The sequence below is a fragment of the Curcuma longa genome, unplaced genomic scaffold, assembly GCF_044706935.1.
Source record: "Curcuma longa cultivar G26 ecotype Majalengka, Jawa Barat unplaced genomic scaffold, ITB_CL_G26_1.1 utg3290_np1212_1714210_RagTag, whole genome shotgun sequence".
NCBI classification, from domain to species: domain Eukaryota; kingdom Viridiplantae; phylum Streptophyta; class Magnoliopsida; order Zingiberales; family Zingiberaceae; genus Curcuma; species Curcuma longa.
The window spans coordinates 455,228-476,282 of record NW_027435602.1 but is presented as its reverse complement, the minus strand read 5'-3'; the positions used below and the strand labels follow the sequence as shown (position 1 = coordinate 476,282).

Sequence of the window (21,055 nt, the reverse complement as noted above, 5' to 3'; positions counted from 1 at the left end):
TGACGACTCTATCTAATCTGGCTCTACATAATACTAAATGGAACCTTCAAACTCAAATATTAATCCAATTTAGTTTAATTAGTATCTATTTTTTAAAAAATAATTTAAAATGCAAAAATTGAAAAAAAAAATGATATTTAACATTTATGAAGATTTTTTTAGTTCTACTTTACTGTTAAAAGATCCTGGAAATCTATTGGCACAATATGATACAAATAACGAAACTGTGTTATTTCGGCTAGATTGAAACTCCAACATAACTCTTGAGATTTAAACCTTATTCGTATGTATGCACATATATCTCAAAAAAAACCTGGATTAGCCAATTTCTAAAGCAGGAGGATGCTCATCAACTAGTATATACTCGTGACTCAAGAGGTTATAGTATATTATAGATTCAGTATGATTTTGAGAGTTATCATGTTTAACTATGTATTTTGGAGTATATTGTGTTTTTAACAAAGATAATTTCTTCAGATTTCTTAAGATGATGCAAACAGTGGCTATTCACAAATCCCAAAATCGAATGTCACTTTCAGCATTAGCAGCTTGCATGGCCCCATTACTGCTCCGTCCACTTCTTGCTGGTGATTGTGAATTTGAAGATAATTTTAGTATGGGTGGAGATGGTTCTCTTCAACTTCTTAAAGCTGCTGCAGCTGCGAACCATGCTCAACTTATTATCATAATTTTGCTAGAGGAGTTTGACAAAATATTTGATGTAATGTTTCCTTTTCTACTGATTGAACCATATTAAATTGTTAGCTTAAATTTATCAAATATTCATGAGCTATAATAACTTCAGGATGATTCATCAAATGATGAGTCAGTGTCATCAGAGGTTTATTCTGACTCAGAAGATGCTGAAATTGAAGAAGATTATTCAACTGATAGTGACATCCCAGAAGATGATGAATCTCACGATGACTATAGCAATGATGATTCTACTGATAATGACAATCAAGAAGATGATGGATCAGATGATGAGCATGGCCGCATTAATAATTCAGCCAGTCATGACATTCCTGATGGTGTTGGAAATCATGACCAGCATAATGGGCTTAAAGCAAATAAAGATGATTCCGAATGTTCAGGAAGTGGAACAATTAGTGAAAGCTATAGCAATACTGGAAGTGATTCATGTGACAATGAGGTTATTTTTGTTCCTCTGTCTTCGTTAATTTTTCTTTATCAAAGAAATGATGCATCTTACTTCCATGCCTTCAGTATTTTATCTAGTCATTTGACTGGTAAATTTATATCAGCACATAAGTTTCTTTTCATTGCAGATTTACTATATCCTTAGTATTTAATATAACTATGGTTCAATTTGGATTTTGCCCTTTCTCTTTATCTGTATGTTCACCCTAACAACCTATTGGTTTACTAATGTTCATCAATATAAAAAATTTAAGTGGATATTGTTACCATGTGTATTATATTATTGACATAGCTCCCAGATGAATGTGAACCTCACAGAAAATTTCATTTTGAGGAAGAAAATAGAAATCTTATTTATCAAAATCTAAGTTTAAATGAAATATGGCAATACTTTTCCAAAGTCAATTCCACGAAAATTATAAAATTAAAAAATTTAGGAAATACAATTTAGGACTATGAAAATGCATAAATTACCAAATAACTCAACTAATTACCAATAATTCAAAATTTAAAAATATAAATATTATTCCTGATATACATTATTTTTTCCCATTAAGAAGAGTTGATTTCGTCGAGTGGGGAGATCAAGATCTGCATTGCCTTAAATAGGTGCAAAGTAGGGGTGATTCTAAATGGATTAAATGATTGTTGTTGAATTTCTTCAAGTAATTCAAGAGCAAGGTGTTGAATCTCATCCTCAACAAGTTAACAGTCAAGAATAAGTATCCTATCCCACAAATTGTAGACTTATTCGATCAACTTGGTGCTGCAAGGTACTTCTCTAAACTGGACTTAAGGTTGCGATATTGGCAATGCAGATAGTTGAGGACATTGCCAAGCCAGCATGTACTACCTGCTATGGATCTTTTGAATTCTTGGTGATGCACTTCAGCCTCACCGATACCTCATAACTTTCTGTGCACTTATAAATAATGTACTCCAACCTTTTTTATACAAGTTTGTGGTTGTCTACCTTTATGATATTGTTATATAGTCACATGCTTGAAGAACATGTACATCATCCCACTTTGGTCTTCAAGGTGCTTTGAGCCAATGAACTAAATGTGAAGAAGGAATAGTGTGCATTTGCCGAACCAGATTATCCTTTCTGGTTAATATTATTAAATAAGGTTGCATGCCTATAGATGAAAGCAAGGTGTGAGCCATCCAACAATAGGAGGTGCCTACAAAATTCACCGAGTTGTAGTCTTTTTTTGGGCTAACTAACTTCTATCGGTGCTTCACCAGAGGATATTCTTATACTGCTATTCCTTTGACTTATTGAAGAAGGGCTGAGTTTGGAATTGAGATGATTAGTGCAACCAAACCTTCGAAAACTTAAAGAATGCTTTGATAAAGGAACCTGTCCTTGCACTCCCAGCCAAGCCATTGGAAGTGCATACCAGTGCCATTGGAGGAGTATTCATTTAGGAGGGGCATCCTATAACTTTTGAGAGTTGAAATCTAAATGACACTGAGACAATACACCATCCAAGAGAAGGAGATGATAGCCGTAATTCATTGTTTACAAATTTGGAGGCATTATTTACTTTGGTCAAAATTCATGGTTATGACGGACAATGTTGCCACGAGCTATTTTCAAACTGAGAAGAAGTTATCACCCAAACAAGTAAGGTGGCAGGATTTCCTTATTAATTTTGATTATAAGCTCCAGTGCAAACCAAGATGGGTTAACTTAGTGGTAGATGCACTAAATAGGAAGGCTAAACTTGCCGTCATTTCACATGCTCAAGGAATTCTAGTGGATTGCATCAAAGAAGGAATGACTCATAACCCTCAAGTTAAAACCATCCTAGCCTATGTCAATGATGGGAGGATGAGGAGATTTTGGATGCAAGATGATGACTATATGCCAAAGGTACTTGCATATATGTTACTCATGGGGATTATGATAGGAAATACTCAAGTAGTGTCATGACTCTATGTGGACAAGCATCAAGTGGTTCGACACACACACACACTCGTACTTGAGGAAAAGCGCTACCACTAGCCATATCTATGGAAAAGCCCAAATGATTTTAAATTCACCAAGGATGATAAGAAGAAGTGGACAACGTAAAGTCATATTTGCACAAGGCACTAAGTGCACCAAGAAGTGGGAGGACAAGAAGCGGATTTCGATGAGTTTAAAGTTGGAGACTTTGTGTTAGCCACGATATATACTCAACAGAAGAACAAGGGACACCACAAGGTTGATTTAGAGATACGAGGGATCATTTTGTATTGTAGGGTAAGCGGACAAAGTAGCGTATAGACTAAAGTTGCTACCAAAACTCAAAATGATCCCTCGTATCAGTCGTTGCTACCAAAACCATCAGTTACAATTTACGCATGATATGCAATCTTTTCCATTATATGCTTCTAATTTGTTTGATTAAAACTTAGTTCTCTATATATTTTTTAGTTAATTGATTGGTTGACCATGTTCTAATAATATTTTATTTATAGGTCACAGATAGTAAGAAAGAACATGGTGCATGTATGCAGCAAAGTAATGCTCTTGATGGTTCCAAATCCCGAGCAGATTTAAAACATCTCAATTTGTCACAAGAAATTATTTATCATAAATCATCATCATCATCTGATATTGTAATACCTGAGGTTTCTACTGAACAGAAATATGATGCGATAATTTCACATGGTGCCTCTCATGATTCTACTAATGATATTTGTACAAGTCGAACTCAGAGGCCAGTCAGTCATATGCTTCATTCTTTCACTGAAAAAATTGCCGATAAGTCAAAGGAAGTAGTGATCCCTACAAAAAGACCTACTGTATGGGGTCGCACTCCTGTGAGTATGTACTCGTATCTCAGCAATGCTTTGACAAATCAATCTCTTATTCTTGTATGTTTTTTGATATCCAGGCAAAGAAAAATCTTTCCATGGAATCAGTCGACTTATCAAGTGAAGATGAGTATGTGGTCTATTCCTTTCTCATACCTTTCTTCATCTTCGATAAATGTGTTCTTTCTATATTTGTTGCTATAGGAATACTAGTATTAGCTACACCTATGAAGGGGGAATTTAATTCCAACATTTCCATGCGATGGATTTTCTGCACTTCTATACCTACGCTCCAGTTTCCATGCTTTTTTCCCTTTGTATTCCCAAGTCACATCATCGATTCAAAGTCTCATTTTTAAGTAGCCAAAAAAAAACATTTAAGTATCTAATTTAATCTGAAGGAGAAAAAACACTTATCTAGGTTTGGATCCATACAACTACTTTTTATCAAACACAGTATATCTTGTATTTTCTCTATCAAATTTCTTTTTAGTGTTTGAGTCTTGCTGTGCAATAGTGAGTCTTGATCATGACAAGTATGATAAATGATAGTTAATTTAGAACATCTCGTAACACTTATAAAATGTTATTGAGAAGGCTAATTTGTTACTACACATTCATTTAGCTCATGAAAATTTTGCCAATGGAAGTTGAGAAGACAAAGAAAATGAAAAGTGTTTGTCATCAACTTTTTGATGTTGTTGTCTAATAAAATTGTATTCTGTACACCAAATTTTTGTCAAAAATAAGAAACAAGTTACTACACAAAATAGGACATCATATTTGTGTTTATAATTTTATATCATGGCATATGAATCTTATACTCTAATTGCCTTATGGATTGTTTTATATCTTATCACTTCTTGTTCTTTGTCGTACACATATTGGGTTTCTACAATGCATATAAATTTCATCTAATATTTACTTTTCAAAAAAATTAGAATAAATATGATTAGCTAGTTTTGCAAATTATATGGGTGCAATTATATCAGAACTTGGCTTATATCTTTATGAATCTTTCTATAATAATAATAATAATAATTATTATTATTATTATTATTATTATTATAACTACATTAACAATTAATAAGCATATTTTTAATGAAAATTAATTGTTATCAAGCATAGTATTAAAAAGGATATAATATGATAGATGCATGCATTTAGTCAATTGATTATTAAATTAATGTTACATAAATCAACTGCTATAATTATTATTTAAAGTATTTATAGAAAAGTTGACTTGTCATACCATGAAGATTAGCAATCCACCTTTACTGAGAAAACAACACAATCCATGAAGGTTAGCAATAATCTCAAAAAACAATCTTGAAATTGGTTATGTTGCTGCAACATAACCAATAGCTGCTTCTCACATCCTTCAATATTGCCAGCATAGGTACAACATTGAGATAGAAATAGCTTGTGGCTTCAGGCCATGTTAGGGTCACTGATCAGGTCCACCTACAAGAAATCCATAAGACCGAAGGCCACATTCGTAGACTACTGCATCTACAATGTCCCTAATAGGTATAACATGATTGCTCACATAACTAACTTGACAAACATCTATTATCCATCATACTATTGTCATGCACAATAAAATTCTTAGATCAGAAAAACATAGAATCAAGACACTGCAACGTATAAACATTGTATAATATCTGCATTATAATTTCATAAACCTATTGGCAAAACATGACTGCAAGGTAGAACCATAAAGTATAATTGTTTGATTGGACTGTTTCAGCATCATGCTGACATTTCGATATTTTCTAAATCCACCTTATCCTCAACCTTAGTCTTTGTCCGACCACTGGATATCTTGGTCATACAACACATGACAGTCATGGCATTTACTATTTACTTTGCTAATCCACCAGTTGGTTGGATTGATCACTCAAACAAGATTCATTATGCAGCTGGACTTTGATTAGAATTCATTAACTACTCTAGAAATTGATTTATGCCAATATTAACCAACCATTAGTGGCAAAGTTGTTGAATAAAAATAATTAGATACTTGAGGAGAAACATGTTAGCACTTTTGTCATTACTAATCCTTGTTCAATCACTTTTTATAACCCTAAAAAGAATTGCAAACCATTGTTGTTCCTAAATCATCATTGCTCTAATGTGGCTACATCTTTCAAAAGACATTACACACCATCATGACCCACTGCCTCAAACAGTCCCAAAGAGACGTGAGGTGGATGACTGGAAGGGCTCTTCAATGAGGATAATGGAAGGTTTATTTTGCAATTGAAGGAGCCCATTGAAAGGCAAGGTTATTTAAGGCTCATCGATCAAAGGAAGTATTCAAGGGGAGAGGAGTTGGCATAGGTAGGGGTCAATGATGAAGGAAGAAATTGCTAGATGTTGAGGGAAAAGTAGACTGAGGCAGCACTACGAGTAAAAGAAGAATTGGCTTCAATGGTGGCTGGTGATGCGCAAACAGGAAGAGCAAAGCCACAATGAATAGGAAGAGTGAAGCCACAAGGTGATTGTGTGCAAGAGGGGAAGGGACTACAGATTATAATGCCACTGACAATGAAATGAGGCCTCCTAAGGAGAGAATAGGGTGATATTTCAATTGGGAGGTTGGAGCAGAGATGCATGGAAACATGAAAGGACAAGGGTTCCTCATTCAGGAAGAATAGGAAAAGAAAGTTCTAAATTCTGCTCCATACAGCTCAACACTGAACCATACTGGTTCAGTTTGGCTATAAAAAATTTCACCTGACCCTAAACATTGTGTCCTCAATTCTTTAAACTAGAAAGAAAATTTGACCTTCAAAATGACATCATGATTAGAAGGTCACCCTTACCACTGATGCTCTCCCTGACTAAGTACAGCACTCCCTATTATGCTTTCACTGTGCTTCAGTTCAATCTACTTACAACTAAACCTAAGTAATAAGATCAATCCTTTAATACCATAAACTTGTCTCTTAACAAAATTTAGAGTATGAAAGTCTGAAATTCACCAAAACTACAATGGTCTTTAGACTTCTCATGATATAACACCTCCAACCAACCACCAAAATTACAAATTAGAATCCATAACTCTGTCTAGGCAGCGGAGTTAATTGTATAGATCAGCTCTGCCCTTACTGATTGCAAATCTACAAGGTATCTGATCAATAACTCTGTTTTCAAAATGACTACTTGATTCGCATATAATCAAATCTAGAGCATTAATCAATCACTTATCTCAAATTCATTGTTCAACATTATAACCCGAATGCAACTGATGAACAACTAGATGTATCAGGAAGTTAATCAACACAATAACTATTTATAAGATCTGTGAATGTCAAAATCACATACAAAAACCACATATTCAACAGGATTCTGCACCAGCCCAACAACACTAGCACAAAACAACTTCTTTTACACTAGTGCCAACTTTCTCCTTGACTCATCAGCTGCCTGTAATATTCATTAAGTCAGTGCCAGCGTTCTTGATAGCTGACACCTTGAAAATCTCATTGTTGTGTATTTTTGTGATAACGGTTGTAGAGTTAAGGTTGGATGACTTGTGCCCAAAGCATATAGTCTCCACCTCAAAAGGTTGCTAACAGTGGTAACAAATGTCAGATAGTATTACGCCTCATCAAATCAAATCAACACCAGCCATGTCAACATCCATCTTATTGGGTCAATAACCACTGAACAAAACCAGATAATTCTAGACTGAATCAACAACCACTTCATCGGACTAACACAAGTAAGAACACTCAGCATACCAAAAAGATTAGACCAGCTCTCACAACAATCTATGTGCAAACTCTAAGAGGTTGATGCCATGAAAATAAGATTCAACTCTGGTAGTAGCTAGCAATACAATAAGACAGAGGGCAGCAGAGGAGCAGTTGTGTGCATGAGAAAAAAGATTGCTGTTTTATAGTTATAATAAGGGGAGAATTAAATGAGGGGTTGTGACAAGGAGATGAATAGGGTGGCACTCTAATCTTGAAGGAATGGGTAAGACAACACACAATAAAGAGAGAGGGGAAGCAATGCATCATTTGGGATAAGAAAGGAAAGGATTACATTTGGAGCTCCACTGCTCGGGAAGTTTGGAGTGTATGAATTATACTAGGGCTAATTATGTTTTTAGGCTATTTAGGTAATCAATTTCATTCTTGTTGTGTTTAATTACTTTTTGGTTGTAATAATTAAATTTTGAGAAATCAAATCATCCTTATTTTTATGTAATTATTTTGAAAACACTAAAATTTTCATTTTTTAAAATCTAATCTCACATTAATTACATTTGAATTTGTCCTAATTGTATGTAGAATTGTTAAGATAAAATTATTTGTTATTTAATCTAAATAAATATTATAAATCAAATACATGAAATGAGCAAGTCCAACTAATTAATATAATTAATAAATCATGTAACCATTATAATTGTTTGATAAAGATTATAATATTCCTTAGAAAAGGCATAAGAGTTGTTCTATTAATATACGTGAAGAAATCTCTTTATCCATTCCCTTTCATCTTTGTCGTCTCTCCACTCATCTCCTGCCTTTACTTCCACTCTAATTCCCTTAATTCACCACATACTATGCTGATCCCTCTCTATCATCTTATACAGTCTCATCTGCCTTATCTTCCTCCACCAAACTTCTCACTTCTTCCATTGACTTCATTACTTGAACTTTTTTACCGTGAGGACCTTTGGAGTTCACGAAAAGCTATGTCTATGTCAAACTCGCTTTGGCACACCACTGTTATATCTGCATAGTTCAATTTTTATTTAGGGCCCTCCCAAAATACATGTATATTTAGATACATTATCGTGTCAATTTTTTTACTTAGTGAATGGCATTTTTATGTTTAATGCAGCTTCATCCTTTTCACAGGTTATCAATTCAAATTCTTGAGAATACCAAAAATGACTTGCAAGATAAAATCGCCAAAGAGGTATCTTTATTGCTTTGTTAAACATATGGTTCACATAAAAGCTTGTATTATGTTAAACAAGTGTTTTTTCTTTTTCAAAGGTAAAAGAGAATGCAATTTTACAAGAGAATTTGCAAAGGCGAAAAAAGTCTTTGTTTGAGTGTCGTTTAGCTCTCGAGCAGGAGGCAAGTACTCAAATTCTCATAACTCCAACATGTTTTATACACCATTTTAAATTTGTTTTAGTTTTCCCATGGTGTTGTTTCTTGTGACTTAAGAGGTGTTTCAAATTTTCTACTACAAGCAAGGTTCAATATCATCTCTGGTGTCACCTTTACCTATACTAGTAAATTTAGAACTGTAAACAACAGTAAAACCTGTCCAGTTCAACCAGCAACGAAATGGGGTGGTTTGTATGGTGATCTTTGTTTTATGTGGTGCATGCCACCTGAAACAGTATGGCACGGCATTTTCAACCATGTACAGCTGCTCCTTGCTAATCAGGACATGTTGGTAATATGTGTCCAAAATTGAGTCCTTTGGAATTGCATCTTGGATTTTCCTGTTCCTCCAGGAGTTTTGTAGCATCAAGAATGCTTGTGCTACTTGTCTCTGTGCACTAAACTCACTGATAACTAAACTCACTGATACTGGAGAGAACCTACCAGTCTCAATCAATTATAGCACAGTATTTGGGAGAATTCACAAGCCAGAATTTGCTCTCTTCATTCATTGTCTCGTTGAAGAACTTGTTACCAATTCCATACCACTTACAAGAAACTGTAAAAGAAGTGACCTGTATATCTGGGCCAGCTTCACCCACAACTCGTTCTTACATTAACTGCAATTACAGAATGCTAATGCATAAACTAGAACAAGACACATTACAACAGAAGACAGCTAAACCAGCATCTTGCTAAAACTGGAGACAACTAAACTCCTACATGTAACTCTCTCTTCCTCATTCATCTCTCCCAGCACCCACGAGTGTTAGAGTTGGTAGGTTGCTTGCTCAGAAGCTTTGACCTGAGAGGGTTCCTCTTTGCACCTTCTTCTTGATTAGTATTTCTTAGTGATCAATAATAAAACAAGACATCGAAGTGAATTACTTTTGCGGAGTTTTGGATTAATTTCAGGCCCAAACTATAAGGATTGGTTCAAACAAAGTCAAATTTCACATTTAATGTCAATTCATACATAAACTTCTGTTGACATTTCAATGGCACCTCACCACAAACTTGACTAGCAAATCTTTAAACTTAGATGATGTAAAAACATATATAAATAGCTGCATGTTTCAGTTATACCACTTGGGCCTTATCATAGGGCCCAAACCAAGGAATATTAAACTCTTCAATATAATATTATAGTTCAGGGCCATGTAAACTAAGTTGTGCATTCTTTACAAATAATTTCTGCAGAATTGAGAAATCTATGAAGAAAATGAGAAATCCTATGTTGCAATATAAAGCAAGACTGTAATTTCATTTGCATTGTGCACCACCCATCTCAATCAGGTAAAATAGCAAGGGCATGTTTGTATAACAAATGACAATGCCAAAAAGTGGGCTACTTCTTAATTTGGAAATAACTAAATAGATACTGATTATCTATACAGCCTGTCCGGCCTACCTTTTCCTCTCTGTTCCTCGCAATGTGGCATGAGGTGTAGTGTCTAGATGTGATGGTCAGCCATAGAACACATTTTTCTGTCCTTGGACAAAACTGATTTTGTTACTCTACAAATTTCTAGGTCTTTATGGTTTTGTATATAGCTAATTTATAGCTGATCATGTTTTACAATGTGTATTTTCCTCAAAGTAGAAGCCTTGTAGTAAATTTTCATCATTATTGATGTTCATCTCTGTTGAAATAGGTTAAAAGATTGCAAAACAAATTACAAGATGAAAGAGATTTAAGAGCATCCTTAGAGTCTGGACTAATGAGCATGCGACCTGAAAACACTTCTTGTATGGATAACAAGGTTAGTTTTAAGCTTACACAATCTAGTAGCCAATTTTGCAACACAGTCATAATCTATTGTTGTGTTAAAGACAAGGGCAGATTTAGAGGAAGTTGCCCTTGCGGAAGCAGATATTGGGGTTTTGAAGCAGAAACTTTCTGATCTTCATGGGCAACTTATTCATCCACAAAACCCAAGATATCCTTCCTTATGTGAGTCATGCAGGAAATATCTAGACGGCAGCAATCACTCTTCTGAGTAAGGTTCCTTTTCGTTATGCATGTTGATATATGTTCCTCTGTTGTTTCTAATTCATCGAATTGATTTGGTCCTCCTGAAGTAGATTGTGATTCAGAGTAGAAGACCTGCCTATCACATAACTTGACCTAGCTTCTTCTCCATTTTCCTTCTTTTTTTTCATGTTTATCTCAAGACACTACGATCCATCTTCAAAATTGGAATAAATTTCTTAGAGAACCTCTCAAATCTCGAGCAATTTTGGATAGAAAAAGAACCAGCCATTGCTTTTGATTACATCATCTAGGTTGTTTCGGGACACCATGAAATGATAATTGGGTTTTGAAAATATCTACAAGGAATATGTTCAAGATGATTGTAAAATACAAAAATAAGAAATAAACTAGAGGCAAATCCCATATTTATAGAAGAATACATTAGGTAAATATAGCTTCTGAAAACAATAATAATTCCATAAATCCATGATCTCCTACCAATTCTCCTATTCATCCAGGATCCCATATTGACTTTCAAATAGTTTATTTAGCAAAATTGGTTTAATCTAATCAAATATTAATTTGATAATGACTTGGACTTAACAAGGTAGAGATTTGTTTACCCTGCATGATCTTTATGCCATCATAAGCAGATTTTGTATTGTCATTTCAAAAGCTTATGTGGCTACGTAAGAAGCTTAGTCAGAGGCTCTTACAAGTAATGGGAAAAAGATACCGAGTAGAGTTAGAGCTGATTCTTATCTCAACCTGTAGTCACAGGAAAATCATTTGTTACCTTTTTAAAAGTTACATAAGCTATTTCTAAGGCCAGATGCAAATTATTCTTTACTCTGTTCTCCTTTGTTAGTTATCTCAGTGAATAATAGCAACTATAGTTGTTTGGGGGATGAAATCAATTTCTTTTCAGAATTTTTTATTTTTCATTCTTCTCATATTAACTGTTTTCCAAACTTCATGGTATCACTAATCAACCAAGTCCCTCCATAATTAAGATAGCATTTGTATGTCATCTTTGTTCTTACATTTTTAGTACTAGAAAATTTTCCTCTGTTTTCTACATTTTCTTGATTCACAAAATTTTGTTGAATAGGTCAACAAAATTATATTTTGTATCTACAAAACTCTTACAAACATCAATATGTATATTATTTGGAACTACAATTTAGACACCTAGCTTTTTTTTTGTAATTATACAATATTAGGAAAGCTCCTAAAGTACTGAAAGTTTGTCATTTGTTAGTATATTATTGTGTGATTTTTTTCTGAAAGAATAAAAATTTAAAACAAGTGGCCAAAGAACTTTGTGGTTTGCTGTCTTCATTCAATCAAGTTGCCATGTAGAGTGTAGTGCAATTTAAACATAAGTGTATTAATTAGTATCTTATTTTTTGAAGATAAATAAAATAAATAAAGGAGCTTGTGTGCTTGCTTGGTTTGCAACATCCCATGTACATTTATTTTGGAATCTGGAATATTCTTTCAGGTGATTTACTTTATGCACATCTTGAATATTGAAAGCATGATGAATCTTTATTTGATACAGGAAGGGTAAGTTGGAAGATAAAAGGCATACTGATCCTGTTCTTAAACGAGAAGAGTTTTTGAAAGAAGCTGTGAGTTTGTCATATCAATTCTTGTTTGTAATTTAAGCATATTCATTGCTAATCGACTAATATACAATGTTTACAATTTGGTTGATTTAATGGACAAGTATCACAAGAAATCCTTTAGATGATCATACTGGTTTTATTTTAAGCAAAGAAGAGAATGAGTATTTGAAAATTCAGTGTGTATATCTAGTGTAAGCACAGAACCTGGGTTGTTTCCATCTATAACATTTCAGATTCTTATTCTAATACTTTGTTGGTTAAGCACCTTCTTTTGTAAGTGATCGTCCTCCTGATAAACTTTGTAAGGTAGTCTCTTGCACTCTTGGATTTCAACATAGCATGTAACAAATACTTCACCCAGTCATGTTGTCTTCATCAAGGTGGCCACTTTAATCATAGGTGTTCATGTTGGTTGCTGATTGTTTTCGTAGAAGATTAACCAGACTAAAAAGAACCTCCTGTTGCATAGTCTGGTTTAAAATTACTCGACCATTGGTGATTTCAATATGGACAACTTTGCAACGTTTCAGTTGTAATGCCCACGATACCAAGTATGACCCAGTGGCCCACGAAATGAGGTTGAGTCCAATCCATCCCAAAATGATCGGACATTGAGGGAGAGGGACATCACTTTCATATGTTCATACCAATGACTGTGACTGTGTGGGAATAATGTGCACGTTGTGTCCTCATCAAACAACAATCTGTCTCATGCTCAATATGACACAAAGGGTGGAGGCACACTTATCATGTGAGCATCATTGGGATTTTTGCCGCCACAAGTCATAGAGGAATCATTTGTGCCTGATGCAGATTGTTATGGCTCTGTTGGTAATATTAATGTTAATATTAAATATTAATATTGTCTTGCAAAAAAAATTAGTGGAGAAATAAGATCTCCATGTAATGGATCCAAACAATTGGGATTCAAATGGCCTGATTAGCATTTTAGCCTTATGCAGAACGCAATAGTATTGATTATCTCATAGAAGGTTTATAGACAATTCCTAATTAGAGGTTGCAAATTCAACAGAATCAAGATATTTGTACGGACTAATGTGTGAAGTCAAGCCAATAAAAGGGTATGATTTCCTTTAGTTAGGGGAGAAAGGATGGGCTTAACTCTCTATTGCATAGAGGTGGCTAAGTACTGTCCACCATAATGATTAAAACAAGATGTTATGGGTCCCAACCATTTGAAATTTGCTGATTGTTGTGCAAATCTGATTTCAAATTCTGAGTTTCTGATCACAAGTTGATTTGGAAATTCAGTTGATCATCATCATGTCCAAATTTGCCCAAGCAAGTTGATTTTCGTCCAAACCAAAATGAATTGAGTAGGCAATGTGAGTATGTCCAAAATTTGTGTTGGGTGGAAGGAGATCACACGATAGATTTTAAGATAATGTTATCATAAGTTAATTTTAAAATCAGTTTGTTGTTATCAATTTTCGCAAATCTGCCCCCAAGCTAACTAAAGTTGGCTTGTTTTGGCCAAAGTGAGTTTAGGAAGTGAGAATCCTAAAATGCATATTTTAGGTGAGATTGAACTCACAAATTACATTTCAAGTGAAGATGTTGTTGCAGGTTGATCTTGAAATTAGCTTGTAATCAGTCACATTGAAATGAATTTTGAAATGGAAGGATATAATGGGGAAAAAAAGCAAAAACAATGTCATATTTTGGTAAATTAGCAAAAAAATTTGGTAATTGTCCTTTGATTTTTGTTTTGCCTGACGTATGTACGCTTTTTATACATCCCTTACACCAATACAATTTCAATGATAATATTTATCTGCATACCATCATTACTGTATTTTTAGCAGGATATTGGGAAAGACAGCGTCAAAGAGGAAGCTCGATCCCAAGAATCATCTACTACTAAAGAGTCAGGAAATGCTATGGAGATTCCTACTTTGAAGGAAGCCCAAGAGTTATCTTCATCCAACAAGCAGAACTCCCGCCCTGAATGGCCAAGCAGCATAGCTTTAAACCTTCTAAAAGCGCAGTCCTCTGAGGAAGTTGCAAAAAGGTTATCATCTGAGACTGAGGTAAAACATCTATTGCGGTTTTAATGCAGAGATTAGTCATTTCTCTTTTGTTTTTCTTTTCTTTTTGGGGATAAATTCAGGATGATTTGTTTCTTGTTAAACTCAGGAAACAACCTCCGCATCTGTTCCAGCCCTTGCCAAGTTGACAAACCGCTTGAACTTATTGAGGGAACGGCGTGCAAAACTTGCAAATGAGATGCAAAATGCTGAGAAGAATTGCACGTCAGCTCCCGTTGGCCCTCCCCAGACAGGCAATTCAAGCTGATTGTGGATTCTATCGAACAACATTTTCACAATTATCTACTTTCAAACTTCGTGAGTTTTTTTCCATGTAGACTATGGTGATGGCAATGATGACGATTAGTGACCAAAAATCTCAACCATGGATTGCTATCATTCATGTAAACATGTACTTCACCTCTGATTCTTAAAAATTACCCAAGTGCTTAGGATTAATGCTTATACCAAACGATCTGTTTGGTTGACTTATTTCTGTAGGCAATTTGACATCTCTCAGGGGTGCACCAAAACTACCTGTGGGACTTTTTGCATTTGGATGAAATTTTTTGAATGTATGCTATTCCTTTGTTTTTCCTTGATAATAAATATGAAGCGAATTTTTCTAATAATGTTCATAGTATGCTAATACTGTGGAAGTTTTTTTCCCCTCAAGGTGCATCATTGCCAATGAACTATATTCTATCTAATTGTATTGAAGCAGGGAACTGGAATGACTGAAAGTTCAACCTCAAGTTGCTTGGCAAATCAAATTACAGCGGTATCGTAGCCATGTTCCTTGAGTGAGTCTCTTCTCTCTAGCAAGATCTACAAAGATGACACCAACTTAGTAGATACCACCATCACTGACTTTTGTAACAACTACAAAACATAGCAAACTTTGTAGTAGGAGGATATTCTTGTTTTTGATGTTCCAATCAGGATAATTTAAATCAAATGTTTGCTGATGGATCATAATTTCACATGGGTGAATATACTCGATTCCTAGGAAAGCTAAATTTCAACCACACAATGAAACCATTATGCAGCTACCAATTTTGATTCAATTTCCAAGTTCATCTGTATACAACCTTGAATAGATTTTAAAATTCTCACTAAGGTTGTTTTATACACTCTAGTTCCTATCCTAATAGCAATGAGAATAAAGTTATTTTATACACTCTCTAGTTCCTTTCCTAATAGCAGTAAGAATCTTTAAATTTTCATTGCCTGTATGAGATTCAATTTTAATTTGTAATTGAACTAGAAATTGTTATCTCATTCTTAAATCTCAGTTGGATTCTTAGAATTGCATTAATTCAAGGGAAGCCATCTTCTTTCTTGAGCACACTTTATCTAGTCAAATATTCTCAATGAGAAAGTTGAGATTTTGTTCAGATAGAATTTGACACAGATTTAGACATATAAGATTTGACTTAGATTCAAATACAAAATTTGACATAGACACAGGTATAGGTATTGACTTAGATATTGAAAGTAATGGCAGGTTAAGTAAAAAAATTTTTGTCATCTTATTTTTCCAGTATGAAAATCTTCCCCTTGAGATATAGTGTAATCAGATAAGATGCTTGTTCATTGAAATTAATATCTGTCAATACAAAATATCTTTAATCGAGGATAATAATGCTTATACAATAATTGAATAACCTATAAATTCATATTTTAATGTCCTTTGGTTTAGTTTTTCTTTATTTTGACTATGCACGTAAACAAATGACATACATCCAAGTATCCTAGGGATAGAATTATATGTAATATGTTTGGATAAAATATTGAGAGTGTTTCTATCACTCTAAAATCTCAACATTTCTAAAGACAAATAATTTTTAAAATGAAGGAGTGTAAGAATTGCTTCTCAAAAAGATATCTATATTTTTCTAGAATAAATATTTTTCCTTTCTATGATTTTATTTTTTATAGTGTATTCTTTTATTTTGAATATAAGAAATTAGGATTTGATTGAAATAATCCTTAGTATTATCTGTTGTATAACTTTTGATATTGATTATTGATTTTTAATCATAAAACAAAAAATTGAGAAGACATTGTCACCTTAATTTATATTTAAGTAAAAAAAATCAAGTAACAAGAGTACAATATTATCAATGAAGGATGCAAAGCATTTTGCTCCGAGAACAATAGTAGCCATAGGACTTCAAATATCACTGTGAATGGGATAAAAAAGGAAAGAGTTTTTTTCTATTACTTTATGTTTAGCAAGTTCATACTCTTATACTTTGGAATAAAAATGAAAATAAAATTTAATGGTTCTAAATGATATATGTCCAAGTTGGTGGTGCTAAAGTTTTCTTACCATTATTAGATGATAAAGTTCTAAAACTAAATTTTCTGAGGTAATATTTGACTAACACATTCAAGATAATAGAGCATATCCCTAATTCTTATCTTGAAATACACAATAATTCTGATGAATAATCACATTGCAACATAAAATTTGAGTAAACTTTTGAATAAAAATAAGATTTGTATCAAATAAAAATAATGATATTAATCTCAGAATCAAATAAAAAAATATAACAACGACATAACTCTAGATCTCAATCAAAAAACATCAATATAATGGATTAAACTCTACAAACAAACAAGATAAAATGCATGTCATACAACAATATAAATCACAGATATAGAAAAGAAAGAAAACAATATCACCTCAAATAGAAGCTTGGAAAAAGAGAAATAAAAATCAGTGTCGAACTAGTAGGATTCAAGTTTGGAGATTAGAGATTATCAGACTGTCATGTTGATTTCTAGAGAGAGTTTCTGTAATTTAGAGACGGTGACGGCGCGAGTCGATGACGGAGAGGCAACGGCGAGTTGATCACAGAGAGGCAACGACTGCAAGGTGAGGACGGCGACAAAGCGGCGGATGAAACAGGAATAGAATTTTTTTTTTTTACCATTTTATTAAAGAGAGAAAAGACTGAATTTATTTTTTAAAGATAATATATATAATTTTGTTTACCATCAATTATAATATTATATATAATTTTTAATATATATATATATATGAGGGGCGGTCGCCCCCTGATTCTTTGTAATTTAAGGATATATAGCTATAGGCTAGCTATACACTGTCACTGCCTATCTTCCACGCTGACTTTTTAAATACGCATTCGATCGAACTAAAATCGCTAAAGAGGGAAGTTTGTGAATATCTAGATATTTATATTAAACATAGCTGGGCTAGCTAGCTATACACTGTCACTGACACTATCTTTCATATATATATATGAGCTAGGCAAAATTTTACAAACTCGATAATCGATCGATCGATCGATGAGCCTTCACTACTCACATGACAGTGCATGCGTTTGGATTCTCATCGCTGAAGAGGGACATATACGTGATATCCGGCGCGCTCGGAGGCGCCGACGCCTGCGCCACGTTTCTGACGAAACCGGACGGCGCCTTCTTGTCGTATGCTCCGGCGGCGTAAGGATACGCCACCAGGTTGTAGGGGACGTACGGCCAAGGCTCCGCTTTCTTCCCTGCGTTTGTGATCTTCCTTATCACATCCTTTGCTTCGATGTGCCCCGTCACCGTCACCCTGCTTATTTTCCTGTTCACCACCACACTCGTAACGCCTGCAACATCAACTAGTTTAATTAATCCACTACGCACTGTTGGCGAGCAAACAAATCTAATTCCTTCACCGATTTAATTCCTACCTCTCACTGATTTAGCCGCATGCTTCACTTTTCTTTCGCAGCCATCGCAGTCCATCTTTACCTTCAGATCAACAGTCTGCCGGCGACCGATCGAGCAGAGATCAGTTAAACAGAAGCTCCATGAATTGAAGGAAAAAGTGGAGTCCAATTCTAGCTCTATATATATTTATTTACCTGTAGAGGCTTCCTCTTTCTGAATCGCAATGCGTTCCTTGTCTCCGTAACATTGCAAAATTCTGAGATGTGATCAAGCGCACCCATAGAAGACAGAGAGAGAGAGAGAGAGATCTAGAGAGATTAATGTCAGAGGGCATGCTCAAGAAGGGATGGATCTGTATATTTATATGCGTACGAGTGAACGATAATTGCACACGTATATATATTTTTCTAATGGAAGATATCATTTTACAATTAATCGACTGAAACAAGTAAACTTGAGGATCGATCGATCACAATAATCGTACAGCTCACTGATACTGAAAGCTACGTGGCTTAAATAATTGTGTTACTGAAACTTGTAGTTGCTGCAAGCTGCTGCTAAATTATTGATCATGGGCATAAGAGTAATCGCAATGAACTTGTAGACTTCTCCTTAATCATGATAGGAGGGAGACTGTCCACTGGAATTTCCTTTTTACCCTTGAATTTGTTTGAAAATTAAGATCAAATAAGAGGTGACTTAGTGTGTTTAGTATTTTTGAACCAGAGCATTAAAGAGAAAATTGTAATAATGTATGCGTCTACATGCGTTCCTACTTCACGATCAACCGCGTGAAGGAGTCATCCTTCATTACTTCTTTTCTTTTCTTTTTTCTCTTTTCTGAAAAACATAATTATTCATTATTAGAATTGTCTTTAATGATTTATATGAGACCTTTGATTGTATTATAATATCGAAAGACGTTTATCAATTTGAAGTTTAAGACTATGAAGGTCTTCTCAAAATATGTTTCGGTTCCAATTAATTAAATTATTATTATTATTATTATTGGGCTAGTCTTCCTTGATTCTTTCTAATCGCTTTCCCTGCATTAATTTATTGGAATCATTTTGTGGTGGCCATTTGCTGCACAGATAGGTAATTATTGTACGCCTGCCCCACAGCTTTGAATGCGTTTCCACAGATCACCATCTAATTTTCTGATCTCTAAGGCTAACTATTGATTAATTAAAGCAGAATTTAATTGGCAGTTTTTCCTCTTAATTTCTTTCAGAAAATATGATAATACTTTACTTCACTCAAGATTTATGTGCTTCCTTATGAAAATACAGTCTACAGTTTCAGAAAACTGACTGCAAGAGCACACGAAAAAAAAAATAATAGTGCGATATATCGACAAGAAGCAATGGAAACAATTAATCATCTTCGACAACAGATCACTGAAACTAGCTGCGGTGAGAATTAAGTCATGCATTCAGATTGAAAGATACATAATAGAAAAGTCATTGCCTTAATTCATATATATGCATGTCTTAATATGAATATCTTGGGTATGTACATGTAATTTGAGGAATACATGATGTGCTTTTCGACTTCTGATTATTTCAACTATGGAGGGCCAGCATGTGAAGTGACAATTTAAAGGAAATAGTTACTATGATATATATGAGTTTGATGTGTGCATGATCTAATAATATTCATGAGAAATATGAGTGCTTATTCTGAATATTTAATAAAGTACATTACTTGTTTAGGGTTTAGATGTTAAATTTTTGAGATTTGAGACAGCTAATTAAGCGTGAACGACATATATACTCAACGACTACAATAGATCGAGGTCGTCAAAATGTGTTTCAACGTTAGTGAGTGATGAGATTTAATTTCGAACTTTTTTTTGGTGGATATATTTGGGTATTTATAGGTGTAGCTAGGTAGGTAGGAGGACATGCCCAAACGTTATTGGACCAATGTGCGCAGCTAGAGAGAGAGGCCTGTAAATAGACGTTCAATATCTTTGTCATCGTTCTTAATTGTCTATAATATTTAGTTATGTAGTGGAATAGATACAAAATAAAAATAAAAATAAAATAAAACAAAACACGTAAATTTTTTATGTGGTTCAGAACTCTTAATTCCTACTGTGCGCTGGCGTATGATTTATTAGGTGATTCACTCTTAGAAATGCCTCTATTTTTCTAATTCTTTGAATTCCTTCGAAAATGAAGAAATCTCTTACAAAAATACTCAAGTATAATACAACAAGCAAATACAAATAATAACAAATATATCATGTAAAAAAGAACTATTACAATAATGAAAATTCTTTACTTGCTTGCTTTCTTTCTTTCTCGCTTGTTCACCCTAGAACCGATCAAGATGATCTCTTTGAAATCCTTTATAAACTCCTACTCAAGCCTGAACAACGTTGATCAATCGACAATTGAAAGACCTCTAGTTGACTACTCCACTTTGCCTTTGTCAAAATCAAATAATTTTCTATATCTTTTCTCCAGTGAGACATTTCAACTAGGTATGGGTTGACTGGCCCAATTTGCTATCTTCATCAATCGATTTGTTTTCATCCAAACCCCAAGAGAAGCATTCTATTTATTCTAAGTTTAATTTGAGTTGAATGCTCCATTA

General features: G+C 34.1%; 2 protein-coding genes across 2 annotated transcripts in view; one reads left to right on the top strand and one right to left on the bottom strand.

Moving 5' to 3' along the window:
• The window catches only part of LOC141820350 (rho GTPase-activating protein 7-like), a 46,858-nt gene extending 31,559 nt beyond the window's left edge, over positions 1–15,299 (top strand). The window contains exons 13-24 of the mRNA XM_074707645.1: positions 478–721; positions 806–977; positions 1,041–1,153; positions 3,631–3,975; positions 4,050–4,099; positions 8,847–8,907; positions 8,988–9,071; positions 10,763–10,870; positions 10,941–11,107; positions 12,647–12,716; positions 14,537–14,764; positions 14,871–15,299. Coding sequence (XP_074563746.1) covers positions 478–721; positions 806–977; positions 1,041–1,153; positions 3,631–3,975; positions 4,050–4,099; positions 8,847–8,907; positions 8,988–9,071; positions 10,763–10,870; positions 10,941–11,107; positions 12,647–12,716; positions 14,537–14,764; positions 14,871–15,029 — 1,801 coding nt within the window. The 3' untranslated portion in view covers positions 15,030–15,299. The remainder of the gene's footprint in view (positions 1–477; positions 722–805; positions 978–1,040; positions 1,154–3,630; positions 3,976–4,049; positions 4,100–8,846; positions 8,908–8,987; positions 9,072–10,762; positions 10,871–10,940; positions 11,108–12,646; positions 12,717–14,536; positions 14,765–14,870) is intronic.
• A 2,648-nt stretch (positions 15,300–17,947) lies between these two features.
• LOC141820418 (heavy metal-associated isoprenylated plant protein 20-like) lies at positions 17,948–18,774 on the bottom strand. Its single transcript, XM_074707726.1, has 3 exons — positions 18,646–18,774; positions 18,472–18,547; positions 17,948–18,387 (listed from the first exon to the last, which is right to left on the bottom strand). Exons 1-3 carry the CDS (start codon positions 18,730–18,732, stop codon positions 18,095–18,097), a joined length of 456 nt encoding a protein of 151 aa, XP_074563827.1. The 5' UTR covers positions 18,733–18,774; the 3' UTR covers positions 17,948–18,094.
• Positions 18,775–21,055: the final 2,281 nt, after the last annotated feature.